Source organism: Nomascus leucogenys, chromosome 7b, assembly GCF_006542625.1.
Source record: "Nomascus leucogenys isolate Asia chromosome 7b, Asia_NLE_v1, whole genome shotgun sequence".
In the NCBI taxonomy this organism is placed as follows: domain Eukaryota; kingdom Metazoa; phylum Chordata; class Mammalia; order Primates; family Hylobatidae; genus Nomascus; species Nomascus leucogenys.
The window spans coordinates 93220826-93239274 of record NC_044387.1 but is presented as its reverse complement, the minus strand read 5'-3'; the positions used below and the strand labels follow the sequence as shown (position 1 = coordinate 93239274).

The 18449-nt window shown below is 37.0% G+C and overlaps 1 protein-coding gene across 2 annotated transcripts in view; it reads right to left on the bottom strand.

Moving 5' to 3' along the window:
* Positions 1–18449, bottom strand: part of GALNTL6 (polypeptide N-acetylgalactosaminyltransferase like 6) — a 1250255-nt gene that overhangs the window by 158811 nt on the left and 1072995 nt on the right. For both annotated transcript variants that reach the window (XM_003257974.4, XM_012507976.2), the window contains one exon: positions 3810–3927. In XM_003257974.4, the coding sequence (XP_003258022.2) occupies positions 3810–3927 (118 nt within the window). The remainder of the gene's footprint in view (positions 1–3809; positions 3928–18449) is intronic.

Genomic DNA, 18449 nt, shown 5'->3' with positions numbered 1-18449 from the left:
GGTTCACTGCAACTTCCGCCTCCCGGGTTCAAGCGATTCTCCTGTCTCAGCCTCCTGAGTAGCTGGGATTACAGGCATGCGCCACCACGCCCAGCTAATTTTGTATTTTTAGTAGAGACAGGGTTTCACCATGTTTGTCAGGCTGGTCTCCAACTCCTGACCTTGTGATCCGCCCACCTTGGCCTCCCAAAGTGCTGGGATTACAGTCGTGAGCCACCGCGTCCAGCCAATTTTTTAAACGGATAAACAAATGTAACAACTCTTTAGCTAGACTAAGAATGGAAGAGAGAAGACTCAAATAAATAAAATCAGAAATGAAAAAGGAGACACAACAACTGAGACCTCAGAAATACAAAGGATTGTTAGAGACCATTATGAACAACTATACACCAAAATATTGGAAACCTAGAAGTAGATAAATTCTTGTAAATATACAACCTATGAAGATTGAACCATGAAGAAAAAGAAAACCTGAAGAGATCAATAATGAATAATGAAATCAAAGCAGTAATAGTCTCCCATCAAAGAAAGCCCGGCACTTGACAGATTAATTACTGATTTGTACCAAACTTTTAAGGAAGAACTAATACCAATTCTACTGAAACTATTTCAAAAAATCGAAGAGGAGGGAATTCTTCCAAACTCATTCTATAATGCCAGTATTATCCTGACACCTAAACTAAACTGATACCTAATACACACACATAAAAATCTATAGGCCAACATTCCTCATTAATATAGATGTAAAAACCCTCAACAAAACATAATTCAATAAGACATTAAAAAGAACATTCACCATAATCAAGTGGGCTTCATCCCAAAGATGCAACAATGGTTCAACATATACAAATCAATAAATGTGATCTATCGCATCAAGAGAACCAAGGACAAAAAAGCATATGATCATTTTGATACATACTGAAAAAGTATTTGGTAAAATTTAACATTCATGATAAAAACTCTTAACAAATTGGATATAGAAAGAAAATATCTCAATATGATAACAGCCATACATTACAAACCCACATGTAGGATCACACTGAAAGGGGGGAAATTGAAAGCCTTTCCACTAAGATTTGGAACAAGACAAGGATGCTCACTTTCATCACTTTTATTCAACCTAGTTCTGGAAGTCCTAGCTTGAGTGCTTAGGGAAGAAAAAGAAACAAAGGGCATCAAAATTGTAATGGAAGAAGTCAAATTATCTTTGCAGATGACATGATCTTATTTTTAGAAAAACCCAAAGACTCCACCAAAAGTTCTTGGAACTGATAAATAAATTCAATAAAGTTGCCATACACTAACAGAAATCAATCTGAAAAGCAATCAAGAAAACAATCCCATTTATAATAGCTCAAAAATACCTAAGAATAAATTTAACTAAAGTAGTGAAATAACCTGTACAAACCAATGATGAAAGAAATTGAAGACACACAAAAAATGGAAAGATATACCACGGTCTTTAATTGGAAGAACTAATACTGTTAAAATCTCTATACTACCAGAAACCATCTAAATAATTAATGTAATCCCTATCAGATTACCAATGACATTCTTCACAGAAACAGAAAAAATATCCAAAAATTTGTAGGGAACAAGAAAAGGCCCCAAATAGCTAAAGCGGTCCTGAACAAAATGTACAAAGTTGGAGGCATCCCATTACCTGATTTCAAATCATACCACAAAGCTATCATAATCAAAATAGCATGGTACTGGCATAAAAACAGATGCATACACCAATGTAACAAAATAGAGAACCCAGAAGTAAATCCTTGCACTTACAGCCAACTCATTTTTGACAGAGGCATCAAGAACATACAATGGGGAAAAGGACAGTCTCTTCGATAAATGATGCTGGGAAAATGAGACATCCATGTGAGGAAAAATGAAATTAGATCTTTGTCTTTCATTGTGTACAAAAATCAACTGAAAATAGATTAAAGACTTAGCTATATGACCCAAAACTATGAAACTACTAGAATAAAACGCTGGGGAAACACTACAGGACGTTGGTCTGGGCACAGGTATTTTTTGGGTGAGACCTCAAAAGCACATGCAACAAAAGCAAAAATAGACACATTTACATCAAGCTAGAAAGTTTCTGTAGAGAAAGGAAACAATCAACAAAGTGAAGAGACAACCTATAGGATGGGAGAAAATATTTGCAAACTATCTGACAAGGAAATAATAACCAGAATATATAATGAACTCAAACAATTCAGTAGTAAAACCCCTCAAATAATTCAATTTAAAAATGAGCAAAATACACGGATAGACATTTCTCAAAAGAAGACATGCAAATGGCCAACAGGTATATGAAAAATGTTCAACATCTTTAGTCATCAGAGAAATGCAAATCAAAACCACACTGAGGTTTTATCTTACCCAAGTTAAACTGGCTATTATCTCAAAGACAAAGAATAAAAAAACGCTGGCAAGGATGCAGAGAAAGGGGAATGCTCCTACACTGTTGGTGGAAATGTAAAGTAATGTAGCAATTAGGGGAAAGAGTATGGAGGGTCCTCAAAATACTAAAATAGAACTACCATATAATCTAGTAATCCTACTGCTGGGTATATTTTCAAAAGAAAAGGAATCAGTATGTAGAAGTGATATCTGCATTCCCGTTTTTTTGTGACAATGGTCTCAATAGTTACCTAAGTGTCCATCACTGGATGAATGGATAAAGAAAATGTAGTACACATACACAATGGAATATTACGCAGTCATAAAAAGGAATGAAATACTATCATTTGCACGAACATAGATGGAACTGAAGGTCATTATTTTAAGTGAAATAAATCAGGCATAGAAAAACATCCCATGTCCTAGCTCATATGGGGAGCTAAACAGGTTGATCTAATGGAGGTAGAAAGTAGATTGGTGGCTACCAGAGGCTGGGAATAGAAGGGAGTGGGGGTGGGGAGGTGGCAATAAAAGAAGTTGGTTAATGAGTACAAAAATACAGTTAAATAGAAGAAATAAGTTCTAGTATTTGATAGTACTGTAGTGATATAGTTTGGTTGTTTGTCACCTCCAAATCTTATGTCAAAATGTGGCCCCCAGTGTTGGAGGTAAGGCCTGGTGGGAGGTGTTTGGATCATGGGGAATGGATTCCTCATGAATTAGGCTTAGCGCCATCCCCTTGCTGGTGAGTGAGTTCTCATGAGATCTGGTTGTTTAAAAGTGTGCGGTAGCTCACCCCTGTGTCTCTCTTGCTTTTGCTTTCACCATGTGACATGCTGGCTCCCTGCTGCCTTCCACAATGATTAAAAGATTCCTGAGGCCCTTACCAGAAGCAGATGCCAGCACCACACTTCTTGTACAGCCTGCAGAACTGTGAGCCAATTAAACTTCTTTTCTTTGTAAACTACCCAGTCTCAGATATTTCTTTATAGCAATGCAAAAATGGCCTTATATATACAAGTAGGGAGATTATAGTTAACAATAATTTATTGTATATTTCAAGATAGCTAGAGGAGAAGAATTGTTAATGTTTCCAACACAAAGAAAAGATGAATGTTTGAGGTGATGGATATCCCAGCTACCCTGATTTGATCATTATGCATTGTATACATGTATCAAAATTTCACATGTACCCCACGAATATGTATAATGATTATATATCAAGAAAAAATAAAAACAAAAACCAAAAAAGAAAGAAACTACAAGAGCTCACTTGGGAAGGTGACACATCTGTTATCATTATTAAGTCATCCCAGAACATAGGTCACAAAGCAACATGCTGAAATTCTATCAGAATTGTCAAAATTATGTAGACATAGTGTGAAGAGGGTCTTGGGGCTTACCTTAAAAGAGATTTCATACTGTTCTCCTCCCCAGATTTCTAAACCTGGATCATAGCCACCCAATTCCCAAAACCATTTCCGATCCACAGCAAAGAGACCTCCAGCCATAACAGGAGACCTGTGAAAATAACAAAATAATCTTTAAAAGACTATGAGCATTACACAATGGCATTTTGCTTGGGAAAAAAGTAAAATTCAAGATATGTTTTAGTGGTCAGCTGTGTTGAACTTTTCAGCACTGGTTTTCTGTAAGTGGATATAGGGTTCTCATTGGGTCTCTCACCGAAGTGGACATGGATGGGGAGGGAGAAAAATTCCTGTGAGCATTAAATATTTGCAGTTCAGGTTTTAATGCAACAATTGCCCTGCAGAGTCACATTTGCCCCACTTGTTTATCACTAGTGAGAAATATTACTACATGAGTAATAATGACCCATAAAGTGAGAAATATCACTCAATTTTATGGTTTTTCCTGAAACTAAAGGGATCTTATACTATCAGACATATAAAAGTATTGAAAACGCTTTCGTAGACAATATCTTTGAGTAATCTCTCAGTACGCATTCACCAAGCATCTACTATCAACAGGTCATGTCCAATTTACAAACAACAGATGGTCAGGTTCGAATAAAATAAGAAACCAGAATTGATTGTTTATGTGCCAAAGTTGAAATTTCAACTAAGTCTTTTCATTTTCTACTATTGTTTTTAGGCCTTCTGTGCCTTTCTAAGACATATTAATTTTGGTTAAATAATTTTCAAGTATTGCACTCCTACTAGGATGCATTTCAGTCACGTAATAAGATAATTATAACCACTTGGTGGGCCCTGCCCTAAGTATTTTTGCAGTTCAAAGGTGCTCTTGTTTATTATTATTTTTTGGACTGTTCACTATGTGCTGGTCTAAAGGATAAAATCTATACCTAATTACCTTGATCGATCCTCACAACAACCCTGTGAACAACCTCCCTATGCACACGGTTCGAGGAATCACGCAGAAGAGGTGGAATGCTGCCCAAGGCTGAGGCTAGTGTGTGGTGAGGCTGCGCTAGGGCTCTTCACCACAACACTGTTTCTGTTTCCATGTTCAGAGGCAAAAAGAGATAACTATATACAAACGGATATGAAACAGAGAACACCCTTATGCAGATCAAGCAAATTGATAAAAACACATAATTGAAGTGACAGTTTTGAAAATTTTTTTGAAACGAAGGATATTTATAAATAACGGTACAACATTTTAAATGTTGATATACACAAAAAGATATGCATAACCATAGTAGACACCAATCCAATTTATTAAACAACTGAGAACTTAGTCTTGGTAATGCTTTAGGAGGCACTTGGGGAACATAAACCTGAATCTGTCTAAGTGTATTATATATTTCAAAGACTTTGCATGCTAAGATGGTACTTGATTTAATTCAGTCTAGGAATTGTTTTGAAGGTGTAGGCTTTATGCAGATGAAGAGATTACAGGACTGGAAGAGGGATTTAGGTTTTTCTCCAGGAAAGTGGGCAGAATTCAGAAAATAATGTAAAGACACTCTCTCATGTAATTTTTTGTTTGTAATAAAAATCCTAGAATCATATGTGCCTTACTTTATCCCTCTCTCTAGCGGCCTGATCTTTTCCCATTTTTCACCTACTGAATTTCAGAGTGGAATTACAACTGAAGCTGCAACAAACTAGGAATGTAACATTTATCTAGTGCAGTTCCCCAGAGAACACTTTACCAATTGTAAGCATTACTTTTGCAAGTGTTGGTTATAAGTAGTCAGAAATTCTCAGTCTTATTTAATCTGAACTGGAAATAGAAAGGTCCCAAGTCATACAAACATATTCTCATTTGATTGTGTAAAACATGAGACAAAGGGCACCAAAACTTACACTGTGCACAATGAATCTCAAAACTAGAACCACCATAGATACAGTGTTAAAGATATTGGGCAAGAAAAATTCTAACTCGAGTTTTTATTACAAATTGTCAGAAACACAATAATCTTGTTTTCTTAATGAGTTTATAAAAAACCCATCCAGTGTATCTTAGGTTATTTTAGACATATAATAACATAAATTCAAATGGATCTTCTGTACCTTTATTGATGTTCCTACAAAGACCTAAATAAATTAGTATCTCCTGTCTTGATTGGTGTGAATGACAGGTAAGAAATAAACTTTTTATTTACTGTATTTATGTATTTACTCATATTTGTCCATGAGTTTTAAAAACAGTTTAATTGTTGTGTAACTGACATACAATTGATTGCACATATTTTAAGTGTACAGTTTGATAGGTTTTGACTTGTATCTCCGTGCAGCTGTCACTGAAAATGGACCTATCCATTATTTGTCAAAGTTTCCTCATGTCTCTTTGTAATCTCTTCTCATTTCCTTCCAACAGGCAATGACTGATCCACTTCCTGTCACTGTAGATTAGTTTGCATTTTCTACAACTATATGTACATAGAATTAATTATACAGTATACATTTTTTGGGGGGTCTGTCTTCTTCCATTCAATATAGCTATTTTGAGATTCATCCATGCTGTAGCATGTATCAATCGTTCATTATTTTTAAATTGCAGAGTAGTATTCTATTTGCACGAATTTACCGCAATTGATTATCCATTCACCTGTTGATGGACATTTGGGTTGTTCCCAGTTTGGGGCTATTACAAAAGAAACTGCCATAAACTTTGTGTACTAATCTTTGTGTGGATGTGTGCTTTCATTTCTCCTGGGAATATTCTTAGAAGTGGAATAACTGGATCATATAGTAGGTATGTCTAATCTTTCAAGAAACTGCCAAACTGTTTTCCAAAATGGCTGTACCATTTTCTATTCCTGGAAGCAGTGTTGAGTTCCATTTACTTCATGTCCTCACCAACACTTGTTATGGTCAGTCTTCTGAAGTTTAGTCATGGTAATAGGTGTGTAGTGGTATCTTATTTTGGTTTTATTTTGCATTTCCATAATTATTAATAATATTAACGTGTTTGTATCATTTCTCTTTTTTCCTAGTAAGTCTGGCTAGAGGCTTACCAATTTTATTAACCTGTTGAAAGAACTAACTTTTGGTTTCATTGATTTTCTCTGTTGTTTTTCTGTTTTATATTTCATTGATTTCTCTTTAGTCTTTATTATTTTAATTCTTCTGCTTACTTTGGATTTAATTTGCCCTGCTTTCCTGGTTATTTAAGGTGGAAACTGAGATAACTGATTTGTGACTTTTTTCTTTTTTTTTTTTATTATTATACTTTAGGTTTTAGGGTACATGTGCACAATGTGCAGGTTTGTTACACATGTATCCATGTGCCATGTTGATTTCCTGCACCCATTAACTCGTCATTTAGCATTAGGTATATCTTCTAATGCTGTCCCTCCCCCCTCCCCCAACCCCACAACAGTCCCCGGAGTGTTATGTTCCCCTTCCTGTGTCCATGAGTTCTCATTGGACTTTTTTCTAATATAGGTGTTTAGTACTATAAATCTCTTCCTACCTATTGCTTTAGCAGACTACTACAAATATAAGAATACATCATATTCTTATTTTTATTCAGTTCAAAATATTTTTTCTCTTTTATTTTATTTTTTAACCTATATGTTATATAGAAGTATATAACTTAGTTTCCAAATATTTGGGGAATTTTTTGGAGATCCTTTGGTTATTAATTTCCAATGTAATTCCATTGTGGTCAGAGAATACACTTTGTATGACTTGAATTCTTTTAAATTTGTTGTGACATTTTAATGGCTTAGCATATGGTCTATCTTGGTAAATGTTCCATATGTATTTGAAAAGGACGTGTATTCTATTCCTGTTGGGTAGAGTGTTCTATAAATATTTATTAGGTCAAGTTGGTTGATAGTGTTGTTCGAATCTCCTATATTCTTATTGATTTTATGTCTTCTTGATGTATCAATTACTGAAAGAGGGGTATTGAAATCTATGACTATAATTCTGGATTTGTTTATTTCTTCCTGCTATTCTGTCAGTTTTTTGCATCATGTTTCTGTAGCTCTCTTAATAGGTGCATAAATGTTCAGGCTTTTTTGTTGTTGTTGTTCTTGATGAATTAACTTTATTATTGCTATGAAATGACTTTTATTATGCCTAATAATATTCTTCACTCTGTCATCTATTTTGTCTTGATATTACTATAGTCACTCCAGCTTTATTTGGATTTGTGTTATCTAAATAGTAGTATTTATAACTTTTTCTATCTTTTTACTTTTAAACTATTTGTGTCTTTACGCTTAAAACAGTTTTCTTATAGGTAACATATACTTGCATCTTGCATGCCAACGGGGTTATTTAGATCACTTACTTTCAATATGATTATTCATGTGTTCATGAATCTATCATTGAAATCTATCATCTTACTCTTTCTCTTCTATTTGTCTCATCTGTTGTTTCCTTTCCCCTTTTTTTGTCTTCTTTTTGATTAACTTAATATTTTTCATAATTTCATTTATTATCCTTTTTGACGTGACAAAACTCCTTGTTTCTTCATTTTAAGTGGTTTCTTTGTTATCATAATAGTTTATGGCATATACCTTTCTTTTATCACAATTTATGTTCCAGTGATATTATGTCACTGCACATACATTATAAAAAGCTTTTGAGAGTATGGCTCTATTTCTCTTCCCCCAGCCTATGTCTTTGTTATCATACATTTTACTTTTACACATGTTTAAAATCCCACATTGTATTATTATTATTTTTGTTTAATTGGCCAATTACCTTTTAAAAAGATTTAAATAATATTTTATTTTGAACACCATTTTATGTAGATGAAATTATATTATGAACACCATTTCTGTATTCTGTTGGAAATAAGTGGCTCTAAGGAAAATTTAAATTGTGATGTATTATGCACAACTGAGTTTGTGGATTGAAATTCATACTCCACCACCAAAAGAGGAGTTAACTATTGTGCATTGTTGTACTGAAGTTAACAAGGATGACTGTTTTCCTCATATATTAAAGATAAAAGATTTTAATGTGTCACATTGTTTTTTCATTAGAGGAAATGAGAAAGAGTAGTTTATTATTCTGAGCATGTTCTACCAGTCTTTCACTTAAAATATAATATTAATTACTTGAAACTTTAGCCATAGGTTCTATTGCCTACAATCTCCCACTTGTTTATCTTCACATTGTTTGTTTTCTTGCAAAATATTCTTGCTATTTTTGTTTCCCTGAAAATGTTAACACATTGCAACTGTGTTTTAATGTGGCTCTGTGTCCATGTAACTTTTAACATATCAATGTACTTTATGAATATTTCTCACAATATCACAAATCAGGCTTTGAATTTTGCTACTAATACAAGCCTGTTATCCATGAGATGCCTTTTAAAATGAATATGATCATGAAGCAACATGTTCTTACTGAAGATTTTTTATTCTACAGGCCATAGAAATACATGACTTTTCTGAATATTTAATGGAAATCAATTTTCTATTTTATGTTAAGTCTGTTAAATAAGGTAATAAACATGCTTTCCTTTTTACTTATGGTAGACTAGTTTACTTTTCTATAGCGATTTTTATATTCTAAACTTAGCTAAATTTTACGTTAACGAGGCTATAAGGTAAAGTGTACTAAAACCATTCTTTATTTGGTATCAGGAAAACATTCTGTATGTTTTCATTTGTGAATGCATTTTTCAAAATGTGTAGTTGGTCATCTTCTCTAAACCAAGATACAGTACTTAATGCTTGTAGCCTTGACTGACTCCTACAGTATTCTAAGGAGTCCTGATCTTCCTAATATTCTCTATTTCACATATTGACTCTTTATGCCATAAATGAAAAAAATGGTGGAGTTTAATTTTTAAAAATTTCTCTGGCTTATTCTTGCCTACTTTCTCACATTTTCAGACAACATTATTTCGAGTTTTAATGCATCTTGTATAATCTTTGGGGGTCAGAATAATAAGAAAAGACATATTGAAAGATAAACATACATAAAGAATTTTACTAAAAACTTTACTTACTGTTAAAACTTAGGTTCAGTAAACTAAAGGAGACTACCAATTTGGCCTCTTAATAAACTGGCTCACAATTTCCATTCATTTCAATGGCCACAGCGAGCATTCCGGACATGTGGCTTGCAATGCGAATTTGATCAGCAATGAAATGGCACAGTTTCCCTCAGGACTCAGTCAATCCAAGTCAATAAACATAAAGATGAACCACATAATTTTCAATTATGTAACCAGAAATCTTTAGTTGGCCCATGACTCAGAACACTTGCAGCTAAAATATAATTATTTTCAACTAGAATTCAATCGTGGAGTAAAATGATATTTCAGGTTAAAACACTCTTTTTAAACACTTTGAAGTATGAAAGCATTGCTTACGTTAGAATTTTGAAAAGAGTGGCTAAATAACTACAGATATATTCATTTGTATAATTTATCTTTAAAAATTACCATTTTTGTATAATTTGTTTACTTTTTATGGCGTCACGAGGTTCTATGGGGATGAGAGAGGACTATCCTCCTGGTATGCATGGAGATGATCACTCTAGGGGCAAAGATAGAAGCTGTTCCTGGGCTGGGAGAAATGTGTCCTCTTTGGAAGGCCAGGATGCAGAAGTGGAGGAAAAAATGGATTCCAATCATAGAAGGCTGTGCTTTCTCCTGACTCATCCATCTTGGAACTACAGATGTATAATGGGAAAAATGGCTCTGAGAGCATGGGAACTGAACGAATTGTGTAAGTGAAGAGGTTTCCCACCAAGTGCCCAGGCCTGTGTCTGGAGGCAGCAGTGCTGAGTAAACCGAGGCTTACTCTGTGCTCGATGGACTCTGAGGAAGTATTGAATAAGTGAGTGATCTATGTCTTAGCAGCATTACACTTCTTACTTCTTCCACTAGACTGCACCAGACTGCTGGAATTTTTATTTTTTAAACAGTAATAAGTGGCAACAAAAGCAAAAATAGCAACAAACAGAGGTTTTCTGCTTTTGTTTCTGAGAAACAATAGTTAACTTGGATCGTATCCCAGGAATGAGGGATTCTTTGACTTACCAGTAGAGGACAGACTCCCAAAGTAACAGCATTAATAAGATGGGGATCTCAGATTTGTTAAATCTGAACTAAGTGGAATGCGACTCTATGTTAGGTGGTAAGCATAATGGTCCCAGTGAATCGTGGCTTCTGTGTCCATGCCCTTGTGTGGTACACTCCTACACTGACTGGCTTGGCCAGGTGACTTGGTGTAGCCAACATCAATAAATGTAGTGCAAGCACAGGTCTTATACCTTGAGGCTTGCACCCCCTCTTACTGCTTCAGGAAGTCTGTTTGAGACACGTGGCCCAGATGACAATCAGCACCAACTACCAAGTATGCAAGTGAGATGGTCTTAGATCACCTAGCTCCATTTGAACCACCAGATGCCCAGCACCCCATGAAAGACCCCAGGCACAGGGCGACCAACTGTCCTGGTTTGCTTGAGACTGATGAGTCTCCCCGGATGCTGAACTTTTAGTGCTAAAACTGGGAAAGTCCCAGGCGAACAAGATAAATTGTTCACCCTGTTTAAGAGACCAACAGAGCAACCATTTACTCAAGCTTTGTCTGAATTTCTGACCCTAAGAACGGTGAACCAACAAAACGGTTGCTGTTTTAAGCCACTGAGTTCTGGGATGGTTTGTGGTGTACCCATAGATGGCAGATAACAGACTTCATTTTGAGATTCAAGCTCTTAAAAGAAGGTGTATTAGCATTTCCATTATGCTACTGATAGATGAAAACAGCCCTTGATAGAGACAGGCTTTTGAGTAGTTTCTTTATTTCTAAAGTCTCTCTGAAATAGGCTCATTGTTTTGGGGTCATTTTGAAAAGTTATCAGCACTCATACCCCAGGGTATATTGCAGTGCATAACTGGATTTACTGGATTTCAGAGCTTCTCAAAATGAAAGTGGAAGCTGCTCCTTAAAAAAACTCTCTGTTTTCCTAGATTTACAAATGCAAATGCAAATGTTTAGAAAAGAGTTAGTAGAAAAGGAATTAGGCCAACTAGTTATCCAAAAGCAGGTGGCAGAATTACGACTTCTCAGCTTTTTGGATAAGATGAGGAAGAAAACAAAATTATAAATCATGGTACAAATTTTATGCTATTTTGTACCATGACATAATTCTGTTTTTATCACACACATAATGACATATAATACTGTTATGGTTTAAAAGGTTTTATAAGATTGAATATGCTTTTTGCTACTTACTTCATATCTAGAATAGGAGACTCCTCTGTGAAAGGACATAAAGACTTGATGGAAATCTTGTGTATGTCAGTACCAATTATATAAGGCATTAAACCAAACTATAGCCATAAATATTGTGTGAGGGCCTTGGTTTGATGTTTCAATTAAGTTGTTGGTTCTGAAGTGGATCAGAATATTGCTGCCTCCATATCTTCAGTGGTTGGCAGTGATCTTTACATGAGATGAAATTGAAAACTGTGGATGCCAAAGGCCTACATCAACAATGTCTTAGTGGGCACAGGAGGTAAATGGATAAGATGCTGTAAAGACTTTTTCAGTCTTAGTCTTCTGTTATGTGACCAAGATGCTTTGTCCCTCAGTTACTTTTCTGTGGTCAAAAATGTTTTGTTCTTATGTGTGTGTGTGTGTGTGTGTGTGTGTGTGTTTATGTATGAGCAAAGGGAGGATCTAACAACAATGGAGGGTTCCAAAATTCCCTTCCTCATTCCTACAGTGAGTGATAGATGGCTTTGCCTGGTGGATAGAGCTGATTTTTCCTGCTGTTCAGTAGGTGGATGGTAAACAATCTGCTGGGGTCACCCACACTCCACTCCTAAAAATGGCAGAACACATCTTGTCTCCTTTGAAGAAATCTCCTCAAAGGTGTCTGGGGACATACAAAGTGTAAATATGATGGCTTATTTTCTTAAGTCATTTCCTATCCATTTCTCTCTGAGGAATGAGAAGGATTGGAACCTTGGCAAAAGTATAGATTTGGGTTTCTTTTTATACTCCAAAATTATGCGCTCAGTCTAATCATCCTGCAATTCTTACTGGATTCATTCATTTCTAATTACTAAGCGGCCTTAGATTCACATTACATAATAGGATAATGACCTTGGTAATGTTTCAATTATTAATCATTTTCTTATGCAATCTAAGTGCAAACTCACCCTGCCTGAGAGGAGAAGTGAGGTCGCATTGACACTAATAGCCAGATGACAAGGGTCTTTGGGTCCATCTGTGTGATAGCAGCGCTTCAGTGTTTTGCCCATTGGATTTTCCTGGTTTTCTAAGAGTCCCCAGGGATGTGACCGTATCCTCAGAAACAAGTCTGTTCGTGCTTTTCTCCTCTGGCCCATGAAGTCACCTTGCTATGGTGCCTGTTGCCAGCCCCCTCCAGCTGGCAGCTGCTCTGCCAGCCATGGTCAGACCCTGCTGCTGGTCCCCTGGAGTGGCCTTTCTGGGGAAGGTCGCCCTGGGATCTAGGCCTAGAGCTGTGTGTCCTGTCCTAGGCTTGAGTGCTAAAGCCACACTGCAAATGCCCCGAGCTTCACAAGTCGTTTGTCAAAACAACTCTTTCTCTTTTGAAATTCACCTTGCTCTCCACAGGGGCCACCACGCAGTCTCTCAGGCCAGATGGGAGCAGATGCCATCGTGTCACCTTGAGGTTCTCCTTATTGCCTTTTGCTCCTCTCCCAGTTTCCCAGATGCTTCTCTAATTCTTTAGCTTAAAAAAATTGCCAACTGCACACCTAGAGACACATGTAAATAGATGCCCCAGGGTGTCACCAGCTCACCAGAACTGTCAGTCTCTGAAACCCAGTTTAGGCTTAGCAAAGGTACCCAACTTCTCTTACATAAAACATAGATTAGATCTTATAACATTATCAGGATGGGGACTCTGAAACCCTCCTATTTCCCACCTCATTTGTCCTCCAACATGACCTTTGCCCCTTTCTAAATCCACAATTTGGCACGGAGGGGTCCCTGAGACCCTGACACAATGTTGATGAGTGCACACTACTGGGCTTTAGCTTCTGCATCCCATCTTAATTCTAGTCTATCTCTTTCCACATTCCCTTACACTCTCCATCCAACCCTGGAAGGATCCTTTCCCATTGCTCTCCCCTCTTTAGTCCAGGCTCTTATCTCTCCCATAAACACCAACATCAAAATGTGATGTGAAATGGCAGAGCAAATCACTGACTTCATCCGTAATGGAGACTGTTGAAAGCTGAAAATACCCAGCGTAGAGTGGAGAGCCTTTCTTCTTGGATACAAATATAACTTTTCATTCATGGGATAAATGCTTGTTATTAAAATTCAAGCATGCTTGAAACTGCAGGAAAGCTTGTTTTATGCTTCATTTATTTAACACACATTTGACAGTTTCTTCTTATGAAAACATTACTCCTTCATCTTAGTAAGGAAGGCAAAATATGCTTTTTCTCTACAGCACTGATTGCAACTCAAAGGCAATTTTGGTCTCATTTCCTGACACTTTATATCAAGAAAAAATTTACTGCATGTGGCATGGATTTTTTAATACCCCTGATCAGCCCTTTACCTTTTAATAAATTTATACTGTACGTTTACACCCTGCTTAATGACCTTAATTTCTTAAAAACAAAACAACAGCAAAAAAAACAGGACCTGAGGAAAAGAGTTCTTAAGCAAAAAGTCTATAACTTACCAGAAGTCTGGAAAAAAGCATCACCTTATTTGCCCCTCTAGGTCAAGCCTATCCACAAAGAAGTTTCATCTAACTCTGACAGGAGGGAAAAACAGCACCCTTGTTGTGTTCTATTTCTACCTGTCTCCCTCACGATCTACGGCAGCTTTGAAACATGTTCACAAAATCTTAAACCACTTCCGATTGAGAAGTGGGGGGTCTGTGTCCCTCCTTTTGAATCTGGGTGGGATTGTGGGTGCTCTGACCCATAGAGGATGGCAGACTTCACCCCCTGTGACTTCCGAGGTGCTTTATGAAAGACCATGTAGCTCCTGTCTTGTTTGTTGGAACATTTGATCTTTTAGCTCTGAGTTACCGTGAGAGAATTCAGCCTACATGGAAGCCACCAGGCTAGGAGGAAGCACTGAATGTTGAGACTCTTTGTAACACATTAAGTAGCATGGCTTTGACTGGGAACTTTCGGTTGTTATTCTTTCCTCCCTCAGGGAGACTGGTGGAGGAGTCTTTCCTTGCATAAATGCCAACACAAAATTTTGTATAAAGATTCAAGGGAATTATAGATGCTCCTGGAAGGCCAATCTAAGAAAGTTTATGAATCTTGGGTTAATAATTTTAGCCAGTATGTGACTGGGTACCACTGAAGGATTTTCATCAGGAGAATAATACATGCAGATTTCTGTTTTCGATGGAGTACTTGGATGGCATAGAGAGGGTGAGTTTGAGGGTGACAACACCAGAGCACAGAGCCCCATTAGGAGGTAATGGCAGTCCAGGAGAGATGAGGCACTTTTGCTAGTGCCGTGGAAACAAAGATAAATAGGATGAATATTTAAGAGGTAAAATTGGCAGGAGGTAGTGATTGACGGGAGAGGTGGGGTGGGATAGGCCTGTAACTAGTCAAGAAAAGAGGAAATGCAGGTGTAACAAAAGCAGAAAAGATCAAGCTATCGTTACAGTGTTGGGTCAGAAAGTAAGATCTGCCTACAAAGAGTGAATTTCTTTTCTGGTTTGACTCTTAAGCAGACTCCAAAAGTAATCTGGGAAAATGAGTTCCAAAAGTGTTCCTCATAGTTACTCTTTGGAACAATCTCCTGAGGCTAAACAATGTGCTATTCTTTTTTGAAGGATAACTTATTTGGATGGATATTTCTGCATTTTTCTTTCTTTAAAGTCTCACTACATTGTAATGCATCTTGCATTTTTAGGAGAAGGTATTTACATTAAAACTCAAGCATGCTGATTTAGAAATCACATTAAAATAGAAATGCTTAAAATAATTGAGATGAACAGAAGGTAATTAGAATAAACTTCTACTAATTTGTCCTAATTGAGGGGAAGGGCAGTCAAAATTCATCAAAATCAGAAGTATAGGATGCTGTTTTCATTCACATTTTTATCCTAAAAATAATCTGAGGAAAAAAATTAGTTTCTCCCCCGCCCCGACAATCACATAATTGCTTCCTATTTCTGTTCTGCAAATTAGCATGGAGGATACATGTAATCAAAACTCTACTTCTTATGACCACTATGGACAAAAATCAGTGTTGTTATAGCAGAAATGAATCCCCAAATATCTCAGTATCTTTTTGTTTAGAATATACTAAACTTGCTGGGCACAGTGGCTCATGCCTGTAATCCCAGCACTTTGAGAGGCCGAGGAGGGCGAATCATCTGAGGTCAGGAGTTTGAGACCAGCCTGACCAACATGGTGAAACCCCGTCTCTACTAAAAATACAATATTAGCCGGGCGTGGTGGCGCATGCCTGTAATCCCAGCTAATTGGAGCTAATTGGGAGGCTGAGGTGGGAGAATCACTTGAACCCGGGAGGAGGAGTTTGTGGTGAGCCAAGATCACGCCATCGCACTCCAACCTGGGTGAAAGCGAAACTCCATCACCAAAAAAAAAAACAAAAAACAAACAAACAAACAAACAAGAAACTATACTAAACTTTACCAGTCTCTCCAAACTGACCATTGAGAAACAATTGTACCATTTGCCTTGAAGGACAATCTTGAGTGTTATTTCTCAACTTTTATATATACAATATAACACACACACACACACACACACACACACTCACACACACATACACACCCCAGAGTCAGAGACTATAGATCCTACTGTTCCCTCTGTTGGGCTAAAAAGTGTGAATGTGAAGCCTGGAACATGCATGCCTAAGTCTATGACATTTTCCTCACTAATGAAATATGGAAAAAGAATGAAGGAAAAGTAGATCAGTATAGCCATATCTAAAAAGCCTATTTGCTGGGTCCATTTCCTGCTTGGGAAGACTGAGACACAGGAGGGCACGTAACCCTGTTTCTGTTGGGGCACATTCATCACTTACAGTGGAGTTTCTGCAACCAGGTAAGAACATGTTCAACTTGTGGGGAGGCCAGTTTGAATGTTCAAGAACCTGAAGGAAATAAAATAAAAGCTTTATTTTCATCTTTATTATCTCCAGAGGAAGGGACAAAAGCTGGGAGTCAGAAGGAGTTGTTTTAGAAGGCCTCGCCCTTGGCATGGCTTGGGACCAGAAGTAATTAGGGTATGGAGCAGAAACTCTGTGAAGAGAGAGAGGCAAAGCCTTCCCCTGGTACCCCCTTACTTAAAAAAAAATTTTTTTTTTGGCATTTGTAGTTGTAGCCTCCCAACTCTGTGAGCTAGCAGATGAAACACTCAGGGTCTGAACAAAACATGTTTGAAAATCATTTGTAAGAATATCCACATTTAATGTCAGTATGAAACTGTACCCTCAATTGTCCTTGTGTCTTTCCAACTTATTTTCAGTGGGTCCAGAGAATACCATACAAGTTTACATGGAATTTACTCCGTGACACTTTCTGAGCAAGTACTTTCTTATTTTAATCCTGGTCACATTTCTCTAATAATCCTGAGATGAATTTATCATGTACTTGTATGTCTTTAAAGATTTATCATCAGTAAACCAGGTGTCTCTGTCCTAGGCTGGTATGAACTGTTCAACTATCTCCAAATCGGAGCAGGATCTACTTTGCTCTGTAGCTCACACTGCCCTGTAACCTGTTCTGTTGCAGCTAAAAGTTTTGAGGAGCAAATTTGCATTTCGTATCAAACCTGTAAAACTGTTCCTCATAAAAGGGACGAAAGAGAGAAATGCACACAGGCCCTGGGCCAAAGCAAAAGGCTGTTACCTGAAATAGTCTTGTGTTGTAAAATACAGAAGAAATGGATTCTTTGCCCTGACATAATAAAAAAATACTTTACAATTTTAAACTCACCAGTAACAAAAATATGTACAATTACAGCCGTAAAAGGACAATACAGAAATTTGCTCAGGCTCGACGTGGTGGTTTAAGCCTGCAATACTAGTGGTTTGGGAGGCTGAGGGAGGAGCATTACTTGAGGCCAGGCTTTCAAAATCTGTCTGGGCAACATACCGAGACCCATCTTTAAAAGCAAATAAAAAATTAAAAAAATTTAAACATAAATTTGTTCAAATAGTAGGCTGTTTTTGACTCCTAGGATCTTTATGATCCTTAAATGTTCTTGTGGTTCCCAGGGAAAATAGTTAGGGGTACAATGGAATTTCTATCTTTTTATAAACATCTGATGATGATGATGATGATGATGATGATGACAGTAAAGGTCACCTGGACCCGTGTATTTCAGAGCACATACCAGGGTGTGTGGACTGAGGGAAAAGATGAAGGGAATTAGGAAATGAAAGAAGTTAAGAACAATCCACTCTGTGTCATGAGTGGGCTATGTCATGTCTTTGTCTATTTGGATGAGTCTTTCCAGAGCCTAAGAAGGGGTGACTAACACATGTGAATGTATTGATCAGTTTATGCATGGGTTGATTGCTCCATTTCTAGAGTAGAGGGTAGAGTCCACTTCATGGGAACCAGAGGGAATGAGGTGGAGGAGGGAATTGTTCCCAGACAGAAATCAGGGTGTGGGTA